The sequence below is a fragment of the Macrotis lagotis genome, chromosome 3 (genome assembly GCF_037893015.1).
Source record: "Macrotis lagotis isolate mMagLag1 chromosome 3, bilby.v1.9.chrom.fasta, whole genome shotgun sequence".
Classification (NCBI taxonomy): domain Eukaryota; kingdom Metazoa; phylum Chordata; class Mammalia; order Peramelemorphia; family Peramelidae; genus Macrotis; species Macrotis lagotis.
Window position 1 is genome coordinate 287,133,844 of NC_133660.1, and position 10,555 is coordinate 287,144,398.

At 62.5% G+C, this 10,555-nt stretch overlaps 1 protein-coding gene across 3 annotated transcripts; it reads right to left on the minus strand.

The window, feature by feature from the left end:
* Nucleotides 1–474: 474 nt before the first annotated feature.
* On the minus strand, nucleotides 475–10,448 carry TKFC (triokinase and FMN cyclase). Of its 3 annotated transcripts, none has more exons than XM_074231346.1 (18): nucleotides 10,383–10,448; nucleotides 9,243–9,342; nucleotides 6,713–6,902; nucleotides 5,966–6,076; nucleotides 5,676–5,857; nucleotides 5,096–5,174; nucleotides 4,624–4,713; nucleotides 4,442–4,476; nucleotides 4,263–4,347; nucleotides 3,632–3,721; nucleotides 3,423–3,539; nucleotides 3,053–3,169; nucleotides 2,803–2,940; nucleotides 2,482–2,588; nucleotides 2,286–2,389; nucleotides 2,106–2,139; nucleotides 1,927–2,016; nucleotides 475–1,259 (listed from the first exon to the last, which is right to left on the minus strand). In XM_074231346.1, exons 2-18 carry the CDS (start codon nucleotides 9,243–9,245, stop codon nucleotides 1,104–1,106), a joined length of 1,728 nt encoding a protein of 575 aa, XP_074087447.1. In that variant the 5' UTR covers nucleotides 9,246–9,342; nucleotides 10,383–10,448; the 3' UTR covers nucleotides 475–1,103. The 3 variants fall into 3 exon arrangements, with proteins under 3 accessions (XP_074087447.1, XP_074087446.1, XP_074087445.1); XM_074231345.1 differs by lacking the exon at nucleotides 10,383–10,448 and adding an exon at nucleotides 9,839–10,282; XM_074231344.1 differs by lacking the exon at nucleotides 10,383–10,448 and having other exon boundaries at nucleotides 9,243–9,789.
* Nucleotides 10,449–10,555: the final 107 nt, after the last annotated feature.

Below are 10,555 nucleotides of genomic sequence, written 5' to 3' on the forward strand. Positions count from 1 at the left end.
CCAAATAACTCTCCTTCAGAGCAGAACTACAAAGAGCCCTCCCCTCTCCAACAGTGACCCAATTGCCTTCCTTTCCATCTCAGCCAAACAAAAAGCTGGTCTAGACCCCTCCTTGAGGTTGCCAAGTCCTACACTGTTGGAGACCCCCCCACCAGGGCTGGCCAGGACCCACTGGCCTGGCTGGTCCCCTGGGCTCCCCTCAGGCTCTATTTGGTCCAGCTGTGCTGGGGGAAGCACCAGAGCTTCCAGGAGACTGCTCAGGGGACCCTGGGGCTCTAGTTTGGGGTGTGGTTCCTCTGGCCCTTCCTGCCCCAGTCCAGAGAGGGTCCTCCTGGGCATTCCAGCCTGTACAGGGCATTGCTCCCAAGACTGGATGTGCTGGTCTCCCCCCCCCCCCCCATGGCTGTTGCCAAGCCACTAGGATCCATCTCCAGGTTTCGGCTCCATTGCGAGAAAGGAGGAGCCACTGTGTAGCATTTTTGCTGCAGCTTGACCAGGATTTATTGGGTGTAGCCCCCCCCACTTTATTGACAAAAAGGCTGAGAAAAGAGAGATCCTTTAAGAACACAGTAACCAGGGTGGCTAGGTGGCACAGTGGACAAAGCACCGGCCCTGGAGTCAGGAGGACCTGGGTTCAAATGCGGTCTCAGACACTTAATAATTATCTAGCTGTGTGACCTTGGGCAAGCCACTTAACCCCATTGCCTTGCAAAAACCTTAAAAAAAGAACACAGGAACCCCAACAGGTGCGGGAGGCAGAGCCTGGGGCTGGGCCAGGCTGGAAACCAAGGCAGCCTTTGTGGGGGGAACTGGAAGGTAGCCTGCCTAGTTCTGCCTTCTGTGGGATGAAGGGGTCCGGCCTTCGAAAGTAGTTCTAAACCTGAGGCTAGAAACGGGATTCTACGTTTTATCTATTTGATTTCTCTTGTGATTGATTATCTTGTGTATTTAAAACATGATTGGGCAAAGGGGTCCTTCAAGGTGAAGCTCCTCAGACTGGGCAGAGGCCATCGGACAGGAAGAGTGAGAGAAAGAGGAGGACGAAGCCCCCTGAGCGGCTGCCCAGCAGCGACCAGGGGCTGGGCTGGGGAGGGTAAGGGCACTCAGAAGCTCTGGCAGGTCTCCAGGATGGCCCGGAGCACGGCGGCAGCTGCCACAGCCCCGGGGTCCGGCTGCTCCAGTTTGGCCGAGCTGATGTAACTGGCTCTCCCAGCTCCCGCCTCCATCTTTTTAGTAGCTTCCGCTGCGGCCTCTGCGCTCTGCAGGAGAAGGCAGAGGGGCTCAGCTCCTGAGTCGGACTTGGGGGACAGACCGGCTGCGCGGTCCTGGCCCTGGCTGCTCTGTCTCCACCAGGATCCCCAAGCCTTGGCCTGACGTGGCTCTACTGGAGAGGGGCAGACCGGCCTTGTGGAGGCTCTATGGGTAGGGTCACGGCACTAACGACCCCCTTACTTCCCCTTCCCCCCAGCCACGACCCCTCTAGACATGCTGCTCTTCATCTTCCACGGCCTCCCCACCTCCATGGCAGCTGGGGGAGGTGGCACACCCAGGCCGCCCCCTGCCTCGGCACCTCCTCTTCCAGGCCCTGTGGGACCCCCTTGGCCCTCAGAGCTCACACCGTCATGGACATGTTTACCCAGAGACCTCCTTCCCTTCACTGCTCAGGCGTCAGAATGTGGTGCAGGCTCAAAGGGCCAGTGATTCAGGGAGAGGGGACATGAAATGTGAGGAAACTAAGGCACAGAGAGGGTCCTGCATCTGGTGGGGTCTGAGGCAGGACTTGAATCAGGTTTTCCTGTTTTAGGGTCCTTGGGAGCAGTGAGATGCTCCCCAAGGCCATTTGGACGCCTGCTCCAGCCTGGCCTGGCATGGCCCTGCTCTCCAGGGTCGTAGCTTCCTGCCCTCCCAGACTGCCTGGGCCCTCACCTGGACTGCCCGGCTCAACACAGGCAGCAGGGTGGCCCCCGGGGTCTTCAGGGTGTGGAGCTCCTGGCCCGCGGCCCACAGCGCATCCAGCTGCCAAGACAAGAGAAGAAGCCTGAGCGAGACGGGTGGAAAGGAAGAGGAGGAAGAGGAGGGCGAGGGCAGGGGCAGAGGCTACACACCATGGTCCTGTCCCCAGGAGCGGCTTTTCCATACCTGCCAGGGAAGCGGAGAGAGCCTCCAGTGAGTTGGTGGCCAGGGTTGGCCTCCCAGCCCCAGGGTGCTCCCTAAATTAGAAGGGAAGGGACATCACCTCCTCAGGGTGGAGAACGCCACCACCTGCGGGCAGGTGACCGACTCACCGCTGCATGGCTTCCAGGCCGGCGTCCATGGCGGCGGTCCAGCCTGGGAGGCCGGGCGTGGTCTTGAGGGGCTGGGCAGCTGCCGTCAGGAATAAGCCATAAAGCTGGGGATCAGAACCAAACCAAGGGAGACTGTGAGAACTGGCCTTTCCCTGGTGCTGGTGGCCCCCCTGCCCCGAGGCCTCCGGACACTCACCGCCCCTGATGACCCTCCCATCTTTTCCAGCAGGATCCGGGACAAGCCGGAGAGGAGTTGGGCAGGGTGGCTGGGCGGGGGACCCTCCTTAAGCCATTCCTGGATTGCTGAAAGGGCAAAGGGAGACTGGGCATGGAGTGGCAGGGGGAGGGGAAAGCACAGGAGCCCTGCATCCCACTGCTGCCAGGGTCCAGACCAAGGAGGCACGCCCAGCCAATCGGGGCTTGATACCCAAGGGAAAGAACCAAAGAGCACTGGAGAAGAGAAGGAGCTGGTGGAGGCCCCCAAGTTCTTCCCCTCCCCCGTCCGGCCAGCAGCAACCTCTGGCAGCTCGGCTATGGGTGGTGCCGCAGTCGCCGTCTCCGGCCGCTCGGTCTAGAGCATTTAGATGATCCTCCAGGTCAAGGAGGGTGGTACACACTCGCTGTAGGATGTCGGCTGCCTTCTTGGAGCCAGGCCCTGGCAAAGAGAGGCCGGTGGGGAGGGGGCCAGATAAGGAACAAGCCCAGGGCTCCAGAGAGCCCCTTGCCCCTGCCCCATCCCCATCCCCTGAGTCGGGTGGAAAGGGTACCTCCAGTCAGTGGCGCGGTGCCCTCTGGCTTCTCTGTGGGGGCTGCCCGGCTCCGGGGGCGACCTGTCACAGGGACTCTGGCTATGCGGGGCCAGGCAGAGGCCGTGGTTTCTGCATCTGGGAATGAAGGGGAGGCAGAGTCGGCCCTGGCCCAGCCTCGCAGCTCAGCTTCCCTAGCTAGAGGGACCAGGGAAGTGGATGTCCTCATCCTCTGTGCCTCGCAGGAAGAGAACCTGGGCTTTGGGGCCGAGGCTGGAAAGATCTGAGAATCCCCTCCCCCCCACTTCCCCTCCAGTCAAGTTCCACAAGAAGCTGGAAGTAACCTTCCCCTTGACCTCTGTGCAGGAGCGTGCTTCCCCAGCCTCCTCACCTATCAGTGTAAGGAGGGCATCGTCCACCAGCAGAACCGTCAGGGAGATGCCAGCCATTTCCAATGCTGACATGAAGGTGCCCACCAGAGCACGGGCAATCTTCACACCACGGGCCTCTAGAACCCAGAGCAGAGGGCAGCCATAAGGAAGGAGCCCCACAAGTCCTGGGGGCACTTGCTCATTTGGCACCCCTCCACCTGGGACTCACCGAGGCAGCGGACCGCAGCATCAGCCATGATGCCCAGCTCCAAGAAGGACAGGCCACCTAGGTTATTGATGACCAGCACCACCGAAGAGCCTGTGGGCAGCAGCAGGGGGGAGTGGCCCCAGCAAGCCAATCAATCAATCAATGACTTTGTTCATTAAGCATATTCCCTCTGCTAGGCTTCCAAGGCCAAGGAAATGCTGCCTCCCCCTGTGACTGGAGTTGATGAGGAGGCGTGGAGATGTGTCCATCGTGGGCATCAAGTGGAACGCTAAGGACAAGAGCCTCTCCGTGGCTCCTGAAGTTCTGGAAAGGGCTTCCCTCATAGTGTCCCAACATGGTTTGGGAGGGGGTTCTCTGAAGGGCAGCATGGGGCAGGGCCCCCAAAGCCAGAGGGAAGCATCATCCCAGAGGCTGTTCCCGGGGAGCCCTTGTGTCCTGGGGAACTGAGGGCTGTGAGTTTGTGGAAGGAGGCAGGGGTGAAGAGGGGCATCAGAGATGGCAGCCATGTGCATGGTGAGAGAAGGGGAAAGACAACTGGAGATGTGGGGGAGTGGCGGGAGAACTGGAAGGAAGGGGGTGCCCTGAACCAAACAGCCAAGACACCTACCCTCCCCGGACCCAGGAGACTCACCAGACTTGACTGGCACATGGGATTCGTTGGATGGGTCAGTCATGTGGTCGATCATTGTCTTCACCACCTCATCCGCTGTGGCCATCTGGGCAGGAGAGGCAAGAGTGAGGGGCTTCGGACTAGACCATGCCCTGGAGCAACGGGAGCAGGGAGCCAGTGCTCAACCCCCACCTACCTACCTTTAGTCGACGAACACCCGCCTCTCCGTGGATACCTATGGAAAGAAGACACCTAAGCACTGCCCGGCCCACCCCCCTCATGAGCAGAGGTGGGAGACAGCCAACAGGTCATTGTGCAGGGTGAGATCAACTCATAGCGGAGGCAACACCAACACCTGAGGTTGCTGGGGGCACGGCCTTACCCAAGCCTAGCTCCATCTCGTCAACAGGAAGCTGGAAGGTCGGCTTGGAGCCTGGGACGCTGCAGGAAGACAAGCTTGCCCCTAGGGTGCCTAGGAGGGAAGTGGGCAGGACACGTTGCTACCCATGGGGAGGGCACAGGAGGCATGCCCACACCCTCCCAGGAAGCTCTCAACCAAAGAACGGTTTAATCATTCAGGCTGGTGCTACCCGACAGGGTGAAAATGAAATATTCCTGGCGATCGACTCAACTTTGGGCTGGCACAGGAGCAGGCCCAGCAGCCCCCCTAGAGGCCCCGTGGAGCCAGCAAGCAGAGGGGATTGGGGAGGCTGCCCCTTCTAGGCATCCCTCAGCAGTCATCCACCACTCACCACCCCCCATCCCCCCAGGCCCCAGCACTCCCCATGGCCTCTCTTGGCCAGCACTCACTGACGGTGGCACAGCCACCCTCCTCCTCCAAGGCCAGTGCTCACCCATGGCGGCAGCGGCTGCACTCACTCTCCGAACAATCTCCTCGAGCCCCACGCCAGCCTCGGCCAGGGCGCCAGCCACCTGTACCAACAGTAGCCAAGCCCCCAAGGGCCGAGTGACTGACCGCACAATTTGGGGATGGAGGGCAGGGAGAGTGGGGTGCCGGCGAGGGGCAAGGGAAAGCGGGCACCTCCCTCAGGTCCTAGTCCTGGCTGATTGACCTGACCCTCCCCCTCCAGGGCAGGACGGAGTGTGGGGGTTGTGGACGTTGGCAGACCGGACTCCTAGACCGGGCTCTTCTACTTCCTCCCCGGGACCCCCCTGGGACTCAGGGTTCTCACTGAGCTGACCTGGGAGGTCCCTTCTGCTCTAGCTCTAGGTTCCTCTGGTCCACACTTGACAATCCTGGGAAGGGGCGACACGGGGTGGCCCGTTTCAGCCAGTCCCAGCACAGGAGGTGAGGAGGGTCCAGGGGAAGGAAGGGAGCGGCCCCCAACAGGGGCCCCGGCTGTCTCCCGATCCCCAACGCCTGCTGTTTGTGCAGTGAGACGAAGCAGACCTTGCCCTCTTGGGAGCGCCCACCTTGTGGATGAGTACTGTGCCGCAGAGGCCCCGCCTGCCTGCCTTCTTTAGGCTGGTAAAGGCGCTGTCATCACCGATGACGACCATCTCCACCGCAATGCCCTCTGCCCGGGCCTGCTCCCGTGCCAGCCCAAAGTTGAGTCGATCCCCGGTGTAATTCTTCACGATGAGCAGCGTCCCCGCTGCAGAAGTTGGAGAGAGGCACTTAGGAAGCCCTCACCCCACATTTCTCCCCCTTCCCCTCCCCAAACCCACAAGAAACTCTGCCACTGCCACCCTGCCCACCATACCTGTGCCAGCCTGAGCCACTGCCCGTATCGCAGCCAGGATGCTGCCGACTGCTGGGGAAGTGAACACCGCACCAGCGATGACCCCAGTTAACATCCCTTTGCCTATAAAACCTGGAGGGAGAAAGGCGAAAGTGGGGGACCAGGCCTGTTCCCCCAGGGAGTCCAGAAGTGTGAGGGATGAGCCAAGATGGACACAAGTTAAGAGCTTCAGGGAAGACACGCAACAGGCTGTGGACTCAGTCGAGGGAGCCTCCCCTGCGGGGGCAGGGAGGAAGAGGCCATGGGTGGGACCCCAAGTTCTTCCCGGCCCTTCCAGGACCTGCCTGGCCAGGAGAGGCAGAGTCATAGAGGAAACCAGGAGGGCCGAGAAGCCTCCGGAGACTTGTCTGAACTGGCGCAGGGGGAAGTGGGCGCCGTCCACCATGGCAGTGATGTTGTCAGACCGCTGGCCAATCTAGCGACCGAAGTGGCCTTGCCTGTGGAGGACCCAGGAGGACGGGGGCATGCGAGAAGGTCTGTTTTCAGAGTTGACCAGAGTGGGATTTATTTTCTAGGTCATGCTCCTCTGTTGCCCGATGGGGAGGGGGTGGAAGAGGGAGGGATGCCCGGGAAGATTTTTGGAATTATTTTCCAAAAGAGAAAGCACATTTCAAGTGAGGAAGGATGCAGAGGGCAAGCCTGGAGGCCGTGGATGGAAAGGCCCCTGGTTCTCTTCCTCCACCTGTGGTGGCGGCGGCAGCGGCTCACCTGCATGGGCGGGCTCATGGCCAGAGCCCCCGCCGGACAGCAGGGCCACACGGCCCTTGAGGCTTTCCAGATCAGAGCGCAGGGCCACGCGGTGTCCATCCAGAATCTGGAGGTCAGGGCTACAGGCCACCAGCCCAGCCAGAGCATCATCGGCACAACCGGTCACCGAGTTCACCAGCTTCTTAGAGGACTGTGGGGAGACAAAGTGGGGAGTAGGCATACTGGCTCCATGGCCTGGGGGTCTGGGCCTGGGACCTCAGGCAGCAGTCTCCAAGACCTTTCCTTGGGGCCATGCCACTCTCTTCACAGGACTGCTGATTAGCCTGGCACTTGAGGGAGCCCTACCCCCATCTCAGCTCTCTCCTGTGCATCCCCAAAGGGGTCCTGCCAACCCCTCACTGCCCTGGCAGGCCCCTGCTCTGGGGCTGAGGAGCCCACCTGAAGGGGACGGGTGTCTCCAGGACCTCACTCAGAATCAGAGGATCCAAGACTCCCCTTGCTTCCAGGCCCAGCATGGCCCATCCACCAGCTCTCAGGAAGCATCACCTGCCTCCATCTCTGGGCCATCTGCCTCACAGCTGGGCGTAAATGCCTCAAAATGACCCAAGGTCTCCAGGGGGCACTAAGCCGAACCCCGAGACCCAGCTGGTTGAGGCCGGGCCGGGTCACCTGGGCCACAGCTATGGGAGCCGCCTGGGGACCTGAGCTCAAGGTTTTTAACTGCCGAAGGAGAGCAGTCTCTCTATCCTGCACAGAGTTCTGGCTGCAGGTCCCCAGGGCTGCCTTGACTGGCGCTAACGCATTTGATGCTCCCCTGCACCCCCAACATGGGTAATCAGGCTGCCTGGTATTCTCAGGGGCTCCAAACTGGTCTCTGGACCAGGGGGTTCCTAGGCCAGAGGGGATCACCAGTTCTCCTGATGAGGAAACAGGCCCAAGAACCCAGGGCTGCCTCGGGTTCTATCCCAGATTCTAGGAGCCTGGAAGTGCAACCTCAAGTCTGCCCTCCTCCTGAGACCCACCAAGGCCTGGGGCTGCAGAGCTGCTGCCCCACCTGAGCAGAGGGTGGGAGGAGGCATGCACGGCACTCCCAGAACCTCCCAGTCCTATAGAAAGGCTGCTTATTCCCATCAGAATGATAAAGGGTGCAGCCAGGTGGCCCTCCAACCCTGGAGTCAGGAGGACCTGAGTTCAAATCCTGCCTCAGACACTTCATAATGACCTAGCTGTGTGGCCTTGGGCAAGCCACTGAACCCCCCTGCCTTGCCAAAAACAAAACATAACAGAAGAATGATAAAAGAGCTTGGCAAGGCACCTGCCCAGCCTTTCTGGCCCTGCTGAGGGCCAGGTGCCACTGGGGTCTGGAAAGGGGAGGAACGGGGCCCAGAGAGGTCAGAGTCAATCCACCCCCCAATCCATATGCAGGTCCTGTGGGAATACCATGTCACCATCCTCTCTCCAACCCCTTTATTTTACACAAGAGGAAACTGAGGCAGGGAGCAGTGGAGGGGCTCACTTCAGGTCCTGGCTAGCTGTGTCCCCTGACTAAACCTTGTGCTCAACGATGGGGGCTCTGAGTTCAGGTCCCAAGAAAACCCATCTGGTCTCTGGGGTCTCCTGCCCTCTGGCGAGATGCCTCCACCCAAGCAGGCTAGAGGCCAGCCTAGGGGGAGGAACCAGTGCCTTGGCCACAGCGTGGTCAGTTCAGGAAAGTCTGGGGGTGTCCGGGGGAGGACAGCCAGGCTGGGCACCTTGCCCGGAAATGAAGACCCAGAGAGGTCACAGATTTGCCGGAGGTCCCCAAGCTGGGGCATCTCCTTCCACGACTGATCCTTCAGCTGGGCTCTTCTCTCCCCCTGTGGCTGGGGCCCTGGTTCCTCTGAAATCCCTTCGTAGCCCTGGCATCCCCACCCCCATGTGCGCGGCCTGGGCAGAAGAGGGAGTCTGAGGAGGGTCTGTGGAGCACAGGCAGGCCAGCCTGCCCAGCCCAATGCTTCTGACTCCAGGGCCCAGGAGAGTCGGGGGGCCAGGGGCCTGGCGTCCACACTAGCTACTGCTGTGCTCCGAGGGGCCCCCCCCAACTTTATGGTCACTCAGAGCAGCCCAGGATGTGAGTCAAACCTTACAGCTCCTTGGGAGCTTCCGGATGGCCCGGGGCTGGATCGAGACCAGGTGGTCAACAAGGGACCGGCCTGGACCAGCCCTGCAGAAAGGCAGGAGCTCCCCGGCCACGGGGGAGATAGCAAGAGGCACGGCGAAGCCGGACCCAGGATAAGGAGGAGTGGCCCGAGAATGCAAGAGCGGTCGGGGAGGTGGGAGAGAGGATCTTGGGTCCCCTTGAAGTGATGGGGTCTGGTTGCCCGGGCATGAGAGGCCTCGTGGGGGAGGCGGAGAGAGCAGACTTCTGTCTGGAGGGGCACCACCTGCTTCAGAACCCCACTGGTTCTGTCCCCGCAGCAGCAAGGGGGCAGAGGGGGCATCGTTCGGGTCCCTACCTGAGCCCAGAGCTGAAGAACTGGCATGAACTCACCATGGTGGGCAGGCTGGCCAGGAGGAGCAGAGTTCAGAAGCAGCGTGGCCTCGGGTGCCCTTGCCTCCGCTTGAGCCGAAAGGGAAACCGGCGGCCAGCCCTAGGAGAGAGCCCGGGTGGGTGGGTGCGTGGGAGCGGGGGCACTATTTGAAGCCTGGGGGCCGAGCCCTGGCACCCACGTGGCACCTGCGTGGCTCTCCTGCTCTGGGACTCGGGGCTAAGTCCAAACCCTAGCACGTGGCCCGACCGTGGAGCCTGGCAGGCCGGGGAGAGAGACCAAAGTCTGGCCCAGCCCAAGCCCTGGGCTTCTGCAGCAGCCCCATCCGGGCCGGCCAGTCCTGGGGTGCCTGCCCGTGCCCCTGGGGTCCACTGGAAGAAGCTGCTCCCGGGCAGGCGCAGGGGAACGCGCCAGGAGCACGGGCGAATCCTGACTCAAAATGCCTGGCAAGGCCCGAGGCGAAGTGGCTTGGCCAAGGTCACGCAGCCGGTAGTCATTAGGCACCTGGGGCTGCCTCTGAACGCGGGGCCCCCTGGCTGCAAGGCAGGTGCTCCTTCCGCCGCCCCCCCCCCCCCCCCCGTGTGTGTCCGTGCGTGACCTTGAACGAGCCATTTGACCGCTTTGGGCCAAAGTTTCCCCTTCGGTCACAGAATCGGTGACTTCGGAGGCGGGAGGAGAAGTCGGCCCCCCTCCCCTCGGCAGGGCGGTGGCGGCCTACGGGGGCAGAATGGGGCGCGCTCGGCACGGAAGCCCACCCTGCGGCCCCCTTTTGAGTTCCCCTGAAAACATCACTGACGAGTGTTTTTCCGGGGCTCGGCTCTTTTCTGCCTGCAGCCCCCCAAGGGCGCCACGGAGGAGCCAGGCACGGGTGCCAGGCGGGGCAGGGTGGCCCGGGCTGGCACCGGAGGCCCTGGGGGCCGGGGCGGAGCAGGCGCAGCCGGGCTCGGCATGCAGCAGGCGCTGACTAGGTGCAGCCGCGCAGGGGCGGGGCCCGGAGGGGCGGGGCCGGGGAGGCCGCGGCCGCGGATTGGGGGAGCGCGGCGCAGGGGGCGGGCTCGGAGCGCGGGCGCGAGGAGGGGGGCCGGGGGGCCGGGGGGCCGGGGCCTCGCTCCTCCCCCCCCCCGCCCCGGGCACGCGCTCACCTGCCTCCTGACGCGCCGCGCCGGCTCCGCGCCTGCTCCGTTCCCGACGCCACCGAGAGGCCGCGGATAGAGCGCCCCTGCATCCGGGGCTCGGCGGAAGGGGCGGGGCGGCCGGAAAGGCGGGCCTCGCGGCCTGCGGGCGGCCCGGCGCGGGAGAAGCGAGCCGAGACCCC